Source organism: Eriocheir sinensis, chromosome 42 (genome assembly GCF_024679095.1).
Source record: "Eriocheir sinensis breed Jianghai 21 chromosome 42, ASM2467909v1, whole genome shotgun sequence".
In the NCBI taxonomy this organism is placed as follows: Eukaryota; Metazoa; Arthropoda; class Malacostraca; order Decapoda; family Varunidae; genus Eriocheir; species Eriocheir sinensis.
This window is the reverse complement of record NC_066550.1, coordinates 4331615-4344312: the sequence shown is the minus strand read 5'-3', so window position 1 is coordinate 4344312 and position 12698 is coordinate 4331615. Positions and strand designations below refer to the sequence as shown.

At 44.9% G+C, this 12698-nt stretch overlaps 1 protein-coding gene across 1 annotated transcript in view; it reads right to left on the bottom strand.

Moving 5' to 3' along the window:
- The window catches only part of LOC127009837 (uncharacterized), a 31310-nt gene extending 18844 nt beyond the window's left edge, over window positions 1-12466 (bottom strand). The window contains exon 1 of the mRNA XM_050883203.1: window positions 12351-12466. Coding sequence (XP_050739160.1) covers window positions 12351-12380 — 30 coding nt within the window. The 5' untranslated portion in view covers window positions 12381-12466. The remainder of the gene's footprint in view (window positions 1-12350) is intronic.
- Window positions 12467-12698: the final 232 nt, after the last annotated feature.

Here is a 12698-nt window from a genome sequence, read left to right as displayed (position 1 = left end):
CCATTTTTTTTCAAATGTGTTAAGTCTGTTCGCCTCCCACTCGACCAGGGCGTCATGGTGGTCTAGGGTACCTTTGGAGGTCACTATTTGTGTCACGTCGTCAGCATAATATATATCCATACAGCTTCTGTTATCAGACCGGGGCATGTCAGAGGTGTAGGTGATGAAGAGCGTTGGTGATAACACGCTGCCATGTGGCACGCCGCTGTGCAGGGGGAACGGGAAGGATATTGCTGACTTAACTCGAATGGAAGCTGAGCGCTGATCAAGGAAGCTACATAACAGTTTTTCCGTTAGCTCTGGCAGTCCGAGTTAAAGTATTTTGTATTGCAGGCCCTGTAGCCAGACTTTACCAAACGCCTTGCTGATGTCGCGTTGGATAATAGTGCACCAAATGGTGCAGCCGCCCGGCGTATCGGAGGATGTTGGTAAAACGTAGCTGTGCGTCCGTAATCTCTTGGTTGCGGTGGGGGTATGACAGTGTTTTGTGCCTTGTGAGGGGTATTGCTTGTGCTTGGGCAGTTTTGACAGCGGTATACCAGGTGTTGACAGCGGTTTCTATATCATCTGTGTTTTTCCCCTCTAGATGTAGGTCAGGTAGTTCTGAGTCTATAATGTTCTTATATTGCTCCCAATTCGCCTTTTTGTGTTCATCCGCTGTGGGCAGGGCACGACAACGGGAGTGGTTGAGATGGTGAACAGTATTGGGAGGTGGTCGCTGCTTGTTAGTGGCCCCTGGCTGGCGTGGGTGTTGTTGTATGTTTTCCCATTCGTTAGAATCACGTCAGGCGTGGTGAGGGCTGAGTGGCCTATAAACGTGGGGAAATTTGGACCTATGTGCTGGGCTCCGAAGGTGGTGATGATTTTCATAATGTTTCGTCCAGTTGTATTTGTGTTGGAATGGCCAAGGCTGGTGTGGCATGCGTTTAAGTCGCCTAGGAAATACATGGGTTTAGGTATGCGTAGCAGTTTACAGAAGTCAGGAGACATGATGCAGCCCTCTCGTGGGGGGATGTAAGTAGTGGCAATATTATTGGGACCGAGGGTAGTCATTTATTTAACTGAAAGGGTGTCGTAGTAGTGGAAGTCGTCATATATTTTGTGCTGGGTTCCTGTTTCGACTGCTATTGCCACTCCAGCGTGTTGTTCACCTTTTCTGTTCCGCTGATAACATGAATAACCCGGTATCTTTAGAGCATGGGTGTTGGGGAGGCCATGGCTATTTATAAGGATTACATCTGGGTTCTCATGTGTGAACGTGTTTATTAGATTGATGCGTTTGGTGTGCCAATGGTGGACACTGTACTGTAGTATTTTTAGTTCATTGGTAGGTTGTGTGAATGACTTGGTTGTGAATATTAGGGGCCAGTTTTTGTTGTTCCTTTTGCCTCGCTCCTCAGCCCGGAGCGAGTGCTTGCTCTGTTGGCACCTCTGTGTTGGTCCTGGTGTGGTACCTCTCCACGAGGTGATTCAGCGTTTGTTTGGGTTGGGGTGACAGTCTGGGCCGAGCCTGCCGCTGGGGGTGGGGGGCGGGTCTGAATGGCCGTTGTTGATAGACTTGGGACTAGGGCCTGAAGGGTCTGAGCGAGTTCAGCCAAGGCTGTGTTTGCTGATTTCGTGTTAGCCGGTGATGGGAGGCCATTATCAATGCTCAGTGTCCTTATGACATCCTGGTATGTGCCTGGCGTTCTTTGCTCTTGAGATAGGGCAGTAGCTGTAATAGCTGCAACCTTCAGTTGGTTTTCTAATGAGCCGGGTTGTAGGTAAGTATGATTGTTGTTGGCTACATAAGAATACAATTGCTTAGGTTTCAGCTTGCTGGCATTTACCCTGGCACGTTTGACTTTTAGTGCCTGTTTTCTTTTGGGGCATTTCATGGCCATGCAAGAGTGCTGGCCTGAGCACAGGACACATTTCTGCTCCCCTGCGTCGCATTCCTGTTCTGCTTCCCTGCGTCGCATTCCTGCCACGTGTGGTCTGTCTCTGCGCAGATTGAGCACACCTTGTAGTCTTGTGGCTTTGTGCACTCCTTTGTTGTGTGTCCTTCAATCTGGTAGCATCTGAAGCACACGGTGAGTGGAATAAACTGTTCCAGCTGGGCTGGCGTAAGGCTGAGATTTAGGACCTTCAGTCCCTGCCTGCATGCCGTGGCAGCCATGTCTTGTGTTCTGAACATGACTTTATACGTGTGGCCTTTCGGGAAGCGAATGACCTCCGTGACGGATGCCCAGCTCTGTATGCGTTCAATATCTTGTTTGATATGAAGCACATCATGGTCAGCCAAGCCCTGTACATTCTTGATGATAATGCACTTGCGGCATTTGACCTCTGGGGGGATGTATAGGGTGAAGCCCGCGTCGCCGAGGACTTTGGCTGTTGTGTCCAGATATATGTGGTCAAATGACTTGTCATCTGCCACGTACAAGGAGTAGCCCCCATAGCTCTCCTTTATGTCTGCCACCAAGATGTTCTGGTTGGCTAGGCATTCAAGGAGTTTTCTCTCTATGGCTGTTTTTTCTGCTCCATCATTGAGTTTATATTTCACCTTCACCCTGTGGAGGGTGGCCATGGTGGGGCGTGATGAGCCTAACTAGGCATAGGTAGCCTCCTACACAGTCCTAAGCCGGCGAGAACCAGGGCCGGATATAGTGTGCCCCAATACGGTGAGTGAAGGTTTTGAAGACCAAAGGCTGTTCACCTCACAGTACGGGTGAACAACAATAACACATTAGTAACCAGCTCACAACACAAAGCACAAATACTCAACACAGTTCCAATCGGTGTACACAAGAACACAACCTGACACCAAACATGCCACAGCCCTTCCCCGATACCCCCCCTCGACATTACGACTAACGGAATACAGAAATTACTGGAAGGACTTGACAACTAAATCCACTGGCCCCGACAACATTCCCGCCTTCATCCCTGAAACCTTTGCCCCCATCCTTGCCCCCATCCTTCAGGCCATATTCACCTAATCCCTATCATCCACCTCATTACCCTCTGACTGGCTTTTGGCAAACATTAATCCATTGTTTAAGACAGGTGACCGGACTGACCCAGGCAATTATCGTTCCATCTCCCTAACATCGATTCCATGTAAAATTTTCGAACACATAATACACAAACACATAATGAATCGCCTTGACACAAACAAGATCCTTACTGACTCACAACACGGTTTTCGACCCAAACGCTCATGTGAATCGCAACTCATTACTACATATGACGACATTGCGAGGCTACTTGACCGACGTGACATCAAACAAGTTGACGCTATTATTTTAGATTTTGCCAAAGCCTTCGACAAAGTTCCACACAAAAGACTGACATTGAAATTGAAATACTACGGTATTTCAGGACCTATTATACACTGGATCACTGCATTTCTTACTAACCGGACTCAACGTGTTCTTCTTGACGGATCTTCATCTGACACTGTCCCTGTTTCTTCAGGTGTCCCACAAGGCACCGTTCTAGGCCCCCTTCTTTTCCTCCTGTACATTAACGATTTTCCACTGTTAACGCCTAACTCTTCCACTAGACTATTTGGCGACGATAGTTTACTGTTTAGAGCAGTAAAGACTACTGACGACTGCAGACTACTACAAAACGACTTGGACGCCCTCGAGCGGTGGGAACGCACCTGGCAGATGCACTTCCGACCAGACAAATGCAAACTTTTAAGATTCACCAGAGCGCACAACCCCATCCATCACACCTACACTCTCCACAATTCAAATTTAGAATCAATTCACACACACAAGTACCTTGGCATCCATCTTTCAACTAACTTGAAATTCAACACCCACATAGACCACATCAGTGCCACAGCCAACAGAACACTGGGGTTCCTGAGGAGGAATTTACATAACTGAACACCTGACATTAAACACACAGCTCATGACACACTTGTGAGACCAACACTGGAATACTGCTCCACGGTGTGGGATCCTTACACACACAGAAACATTGATAGGATAGAACAAATCAACACCAAGGCGGCTAGGTTCATTACAAACAATTACACTCGAACGCCTGGAATCACAACACGGATCAAACAACAGATAAACATGGACCCTCTTCACATACGCAGACAAGCACACAGACTTACACTTATGTACAAGATCACAAACACTCACATTGACATTGACCCACAAACATACCTACACAAGGCAAACAGTCAACGTACTCGTAACACACACATCCATAAATACCAAATATATCACACTAACACTGACGCATACGAGCACTCATACTTTCCACGCACCATACGCAACTGGAACAGCCTCCCTCAACAGATTTTAGACTGCGGTACAATAGACTCATTCAGAAAACAAATACACACTCACTTGTCACCACAACACACCAACACTAACAATTACACCAGATTCACTTCCCTCCCCTGCACACCCGGCTCCACCGTCCCCCCAACAGCCAACACAAATGCGTGTTATGCACCTGAATGGGTGCCCTGCGCATTATAAATTAAGATCAAGATATGGATGACCAGCCCCATTTTCCAGGCAGGAGGAATGATACCAGAGTGCCGTACGGCAGTCAAGACTTATGCAACCTACGGATCTTGGCCTCACCTCCAGCTTTGAGCAGCTCTCTGTAATGATATTACAAAAACAGCTGCTTTTCTACCCCTCATCCGTACCACAGTCTCTGACTGTCAAAAGAACCATTCATTATTCGTAACCCAGCAGTTAGGAGCTGCACGCGGAGAGGTCCGCCATGAAAAATTGCTCAAAGTACTGCCCATCCATGTCGTCTCAGGCCAACGAGCCTTCTGCCCATCCATGTCGTGACACCAGCAGCAATGTATAGTGCTAGCTTGAGAGGGAGGCTCGGAACGGAGCTTCCACAGAGCGCGGCAGGTAGGCAGTATTTCACCCACGTGTATTTACACTGCTAGCAGGATGGTGGGGATGGTGCGCAAAAATCGCGAAAATATATGGATTTTTGCGTGTTGAGATTATTACTGGTAAAATGATCACCCACCATTCGGCAACACTAAGTTTCATGGCTCTATGTCTAGTCTAAGTTCACTTTTTTGCTTATTATGTATAAGTTCACTTTTTTGCTTATTATGTATACCTATGTCAAAAAGGTTAGGGACAGATCTATCTGGATGAGGAATGCAGCGCCCTCAACCTCCCCAGAGTTGTCTTTCCTCCCCTTTCTCTTTCTCTTCTGTCCATGCTTCTTTCTTTGGGTAACCGGGGGATTTATCACGCCAGGGGTCCTGCGTCCCTGCCCTATGGCGAGCAGTCCTGATCTGGGCTGGTTGGGGGAGGGGCTTGCAACCCCTCCCCAACAAAAAAAACTACCCTACGCCAAAAACAAATTAAGAACTAGAGGTCGTGGTCGGGGCGTGAGCCTCGACCCCGATCCGGTCTTGCTGGAGGAAGAGTCCCTTGATAGTCCCTTGATAGAGCGTGTCCCGACAACCTAAGATTTGGACGCCATTATTGGCCCTGTTTTCGCCGCGCTTTTTAAACGCTAGCACACGCTCTCTTTTGTATTTGTTTCACAGCCATACGGGTCGTCCAATGAAACTGAGCACATTTGTGTCAGACCTGCACACCTTCCTCTAACAACCAGCAGGGAGCCAGCAGCCAACGATCTCTGGGAAAATAAATAAAAGACAGTTTGTGTCTACATCCATAGGTATCGCCAACCCACCATTACGCCCTTATACTCTACCATAATATGGTCACCAGCAGTTGTGATGTGCCGTAAGAAGGTGACAGGAGATTATTATTAGCCTTACGATCAGCCACTGTCTCAGTATAGGCACTCAGTAACCCATGTAGCCTGTGATATAGGCGCGTCAAGGCGGGGTGCTGACGACCTTGAGAGGCGGCAGCGCTCAGAGGATACTGAGAGACTTCACACAAGTCTGGGTGCTTCTCTTTGAGTGCTGGCCATGGCGACATGGATGGATTTAACAATACTTATCGCTGTAAAACATTATCGGCAGCAGTCGGGGAAGTCTTTCTATGTCCTGCATATCCCTTCATCGCTAGCTGACCCTTGCCTGCAGGGAGGGACGCTGCCTCCTGAACGTCATGAGCCTTGATATACTTGTCATGGGCCACGTGACTGACACTACCCAAGCTCCATCATTGCAAAGGCACTTTGCTTCCTTTCCATTACCTGCTTGCAGTAAACTTTAGTATATGGAGAGAAAATTAGTGTAAACTAATTATCTGGGGGTGGAGGGGGCCCTGATTCCATTACTCGCCATGCTGCTCTCTTTATTGTGTTAACCATTTAACACACACACACACACACACACACACACACACACACACACACACACACACACACACACACACACACACACACGGCCCGGTAGCTCAGTGGATAGAGCGTCTGCCTCACAACCAGAAGGACCGGGGCTCGATTCCCCGGCCGGGTGAAGATAAGTTGGGTTTCTCTTCTTTCACGTGTAGCCCCTGTTCACCTAGCAGTGAGTAGGTACGCGACATCAGGCAAGGTGTTGTGACCTCATTGTCGCGGTGTGTTGTGTGCGAGTGGTCCAGTCCTACCCAAAGATCGGTACTATGAACTCTGTGCTCTTCCGTAGGGGAACGGCTGGCTGTCTCGAGAGAGACCCGCAGCAAACCAAGAGGTAAATTACACACACACACACACACACACACACACACACTATTGCTGCAATAAATGTTCTGTGCGATTCCAAGGTATTGTTTATAATCCAATAACATTTAATTTAATTTAAATACTTATTGTTGATTGAAAAAAATACAGTAAAATACTAAGGCCATGTAAACGTGTTGCATGAGGGTCAAAATAGCTTGGTTTAGAGAATACTGTAGGAAAATGCACATATCTTCAACATATTATAATGACATCGGTACCCATGAAAATGACCACTGTGCAACCTTATATATTAGGCTATTAAATAAAGATGCACTTATAACCCAAGCTAGAGGAGTTTCTAGCTGAAGACCCTTCACATGAGCAAATAGTAACCTAACTTATCACCGCTGAATAAGTAATATTTCTCCGCATTTTATAATCTCATAAACGAGTAATAATAATGGAAACGGTTACCAGAGTGATGATTAGCAAATACAATCTAAACAAATAATGTGTTAACTTTTAGAGTGAGTTGGGTGTGATTCTAGAGTTTTACCAGGACAGGTAGGCTCACCTTAGGGTAGGCGGTGGCGTAGGTGGTAGCGTACTGGGCTCACATTCACCGCGTGATGGACGACGCGGGTTCGAATCCCCACGCTACCACTCGGATTTTTCAGTCACCGCCGAGTGGCTTAAAACTACCCACATGCTGTCCTGAAGACCACCCATCAACCCGGACTCTAGAGGAAGCCGTCCAAGCGAATCAAAAACGAGTTCCGGGGGGGCAGCATGAGCCAATGCAAGATGACGCCACTATAAACACTCGCCTGCGCCAGAACGGGCTGGGCCGACCATCAGGCCCCACCTGGAAGACGCCTTGGGCCGACCATCAGGCCCCACCAGGAAGATGCCTACCGGCGCAATAGGCAACAACAACAACAACAAAAAAAAAAAAAGCTAGCTTCTGTTCATTAAACTCTTGTAACACGTCCAGTCTATTAGACTGTGGCCTTGATGAGTGTGAAATATCCATTGTAAGTCTGTAATAACAGCTAGAGCCCTGTAGGAGAGATCACATCCAATAATTTTGGCCATAAGGGCGACAGCTTCCCTCATCAGCTTCGATGGCTGGACCTGATCGATGTGAACGATTGTTTCAGTCCTTGTAGCTGTGCCTCTCTCACAATGATTTCCATAGATAGTACAAAGGGAGGGCGGTTATGACAGCAAGACACACACAATGGCAGTGTGTGTGTCTTGCTGTCATAACCGATGGTTTCCTCCCAAGACGACTGACTGTTAGTACACATCTGTCTTATCAGCGGCCTTGCAGTTAAATTATACACTTTGTATCCCCTCTGTGGCATGTTGCTACAGCCGAAGGCTAGGCAGCAAGGCATTGCTACATTAAAAAGCAGCCGAATCCGCTTCCAAAATAGGTAAAATTATGTTTTTATTACCTCAGTTCAAAGTCGGTGCGGTGTTCGAAGAGCCAAAAATGGCGCCCAGCAGCCTGATGCGGTGTGCGTCCATCTCGGCCCATTGCCAATTCGGACCATTCACGATTACCGACTCGGCCGGTGAACCAACTCGGACCATTTTTCAATACCAACTCGGACCATCACCTCGATTCTTTTGAAATAAGTCATGCTCACATTCCTGAAAATTTCCTTCGGTATGACATTTCTGTTGGTGGCCGACGGCATCTAATATTTGCTACAGAAGAACAACTATCCCTGTTAAGCAAGGCAAACCATTGTTACGCAAATGCAACTTATAAAATAGTCCGCCGCCCCATTACTCAACTTTGTAGTATTCATACATTCGTACAAAGTGACAAGAACTTAAAACAAGTGTTACTGCTGTTTGCACTAATGTCTGGGAAAAGACGTAGAGATTACAAAAAGGTGTTTGCAAAAACTAAAGATCTTTAAGGTGGGGAATTGAAAATAAAGGTAATTACTATTGATTCTGAGGCAAGCATTTGGAATGCGATTCCCAAAATCCTGCCAGATGTTATAATTCGAGGATGCAGCTTTCATTGTGGGCAGGCAGTGTGGCGGAAAAATTCAAGAAATGGGCCTACAAGTACCTTACACAAATGATGTTGAAACGCATAAATATCTCAGGAAAGTCCCTGCAGAGCATATTGAAGAACCTTAAGATTTTACAGGAAAGCAAACGACTCTCACGCCCTCATAAGTCTTGTAGACTTTATAAAAAAACACCTGGATCCATTCTGACATTTGGCCTCCCAGAGCGTGGTGCGTATTTGGTAGAAGTATCCGTACAAATAACGATTTGGAAGGTTGGCATAATAGGCTAAATAGGAAGGCGCGCAAAGGACAACTTAGCTTTTACTTACTCATAAAATTACCTAGTGACGAGGCCAAACTAGTAACTTTGCAATTGCGTCTCCTCTCAGATGGGAAGGTATGGCGTATGTGTTATACATATCTCTATTCTATTTTTATTACTTTTGGTTTTAGCAACTGAATGCAGCTTACTGTACCGTGTAAATAGGCATTGTGCACTTGAAGAGATTAGATTAAATTTCATTAACTACTGTAATTTCTAGCAAGTGTTTCGTTGTGTTGAATACGTAATGGGCGAGTTGGTATGTAATGGTCCGACTTGGTCATGGGCCGAGTTGGCAATGGGCCGAGTTGGCAATGGGCCGAGTTGACCGGTATTCCCTTATGCACAGGGCCGCCTATGTCGGGACTCTCTCTATAAAGGGACTCTAGCGGGGGGACCCGACCGCGCGGCAGGCTTCCACGATGCATCCGCCCCTGCTTGTTGTTTGTTATGTACTTACAAACGGATAATATCTTACACATATAACATTATATTATAATACTACAGATACACATTGCAAACGTCAACGTGGAGGCACAGGACTTGTGGATGCTCATGTGGGTGAACCATCCATGGCTCAACACCGCGATGCTGGAACACTTGGTGTTGCATATGCAACTCTTCTCATTTTGGTATTTATGAGTAAACACAACTTACCATTCAGGTAAAGTAATTGTTGATTTACTACGTGCTGCGTGTAAAAGTAATATAAATCATGAAACACCGTAACATATCTATAATTGCAAATTTATTTTTATATATAAAGTCAAAAGAATATGCCAGCATGGTTCATATTGTATAATTTTTGTTGCTACATAGTTCTCAAGAAAAATGCATCTAATGTCCTAAAACCATAACTACTTTTATACTATTTCCTCTCCTTATTTTAGTTTCTGTGAAGACATCATGGAACTTAACAAGATGATGTTTCCGAACTCCCAAATAGCGGCCCACTTGGCATTAAAAAGGACTAAGTGTGTAGCAAGCCACCGCTGAAAACGGTCGCTTGCTCTTCCCCGGTGACTCATAAAATGGTGTGGCAGCACACTCATAATTCGTCATTAATGTTTTCATCGTTGCCCTGTCCTGTGCGCCCTGTTGTCCCGTGGCGTCCTCATTGTTTATCTTAATCGTTAAATGTTAATCTTCAGTTGTTTGTCCACGTCCTGCTACAGATCTCACACACATATTGTACACCACATACACCAACACCCCAATGTCATTTACACTACACAACATTCACATAAATGCATATACACAGAACAATGTCTTTTTTGTTTCGTCTATCCCAATGACTATGTAAATTTTGTAATAAAATAACCTTGACTGGTAGTTTTTTCCTTTACCCGTGGACCAACTAGCAGTAGAACACTCGCTTACCAACACCAAGTGCACCACCTAAGCCAATGTCTTCGGGAACTACGTAGCAGGGAAATTTAGTGAGAAGTTGCAAAGCAACAAATTTAGCATCATAATCGATGAAACAACGGACTGTTCCACCAATACAGTATGTGCCATCATAGTAAAATTTCATGACACTGTGGAACGTAAGATAGCAACTGCATTGCTAGATTTAATAAATTTATTTGACAATCATGGGTCCGCATCGGAAAAAGCTTTATTTATATTCCAGTCATTTTCCCGGTGATATAAATTCTGAATTATCTCATCCTTTTCCTACTTCTCTCATTGCTTTCACTTTCACACTCTTGGCGTGCCAGGTGCTTTAGGGCTCCTGGACAGGCTGTTTAGTGTCTGCACTCTCTCTCTCTCTCTCTCTCTCTCTCTCTCTCTCTCTCTCTCTCTCTCTCTCTCTCTCTAACTGATTCGTCACTTATAATAATAATAATAATAATAATAATATTATTAATAATATTAATAATAATAATAATAATAATAATAATAATAATATATTATTATTATTATTATTATTATTAATAATAATAATAATAATAATAATAATAATATAATATAATATAATAATAATAATAATAATTGATAATAATTAATAATAATAATAATAATATAATAATAGTAATACCTGTCCCTTTGTTCTGCACTAATCATACTCGGTGTATCCCTAACCCAAATTCTCATTTGAAATCTTCATATCTCTTGTTGAATCAACTTCTTCAGGGTTAGGTGTTCTCTATCGTCTTCACCAGAGTATTCCCCTCTCCAAGACACTATTGATATACAAGGACCTTGTCCTCCCTCGTACGGAGTATCCATCTTATGTGTGTGGGGTTTATACGCACACGCGCGCACTCGCCTTTTTTTTAAGAGTTAAAAGCTTTTTGTACCATCAGTTCCCCTCCTCCTACAGATCTTTCTCTTAAATTCCGGCACAATGTTGTCTCTCATTGTGTCTTATATTGGTATTTCAATGCTAATGACTACTACATGCCAACACACCTCCTGAAGCCTCACTGCGCACAATTTCTTACCTAAGCTCATTCCTATGTTATCCAAATCCCTTATACAAGAATTAGCCAACATCCTTATTTCATCCTTTTCGCTGGTAAACCCTAGAATAGCTTTGCTCTAACTGTATTTCCTCCTGCCTACTACTCGAATACTTTCAAAATGGAAATATCAAGACACATCTTACCGAATCTGACTGTCATTCCTCTATTTGGAGCAACAATGCCAACGTGCGTTTTGGTATCGTCTCTTTTTCCCTTGAGCTGCCACCTTTTCAGTAAAAAAGGAAAAACATCAAATACATGTATATCATTAATGACAGGATCCGACAAGAGGTAAGGCAGTACTCAACCCACACGTATGTATGCTGTGAGACAGCAATGTTTTGACGGGAGGTAAAGCAGCACTTCATCCACGCGTGTGTGAACAATGAATGGATTCGACGTGTGAAAATGTAAAGTTGGGAGCATACGCTATAGCAGCGCGTGGCGGCGGTGCTCATCTCCTTCCTGTGGAGCCTGTGGTGGGAGATAACCCTCAACCCGACACAGGGCCATTGTAACACCCGGGTTATTACAGTTTATCATCCCCAGGTTTCCCCAGGTACCCATTTATCGATCACCTCGAGAGGGAGGATGAACAACAGCTGAGTGGGCTGCACACCGACTGCCATGGACGGGATTCGAACCCAGACCCGCAGATTCTTAGTCAGGAACGCTAAACACTGCACCGTGGGGGCGCTTGATTTGACGGGGAGTAGGTAATATTTCAGCCATTTGTATATAAGCAGTGACAGGGACTCACTGGACAGTGAAAGAGGTTCAGAATGTTAATAGGATGACAATGAATGACGGAACATTGTAAGGCTGGAGGATCCGAGTGGTGGAAGGGTGGCAGTAGATTGGCAGAGTGACCAAACGTTAGAAAGTAAGATGGACATTAACACCCACCAGAAAGAAACTGTAAGGGCTGCTCAACATTCTTATGGCGGGCACAAGGTTGCGTTCAAGCAGCTCCTCCAAAGAGTTGATCGGTGAAGACCTGAAGAGCAAATAAGAACGGGAGTTAAACACGAGTATGGCCCATTTTCAAACTAGAGAAAGAATACGAGGGCAAACATTAAAATTGGGAATAAAACCCATATAACTACTGTTCCTCAAAAGGAATATAGTGGTAAAGAATTTTAAGATTATTATTCAAAACTATTTGAGAGGTGTCTTGATTCTTCCATCTTGAAAGAGTTAAAGTCATAGGAAAGAGAAAATACAGGCGAAGGAGTCTTCCAGAGTTTGTAATAA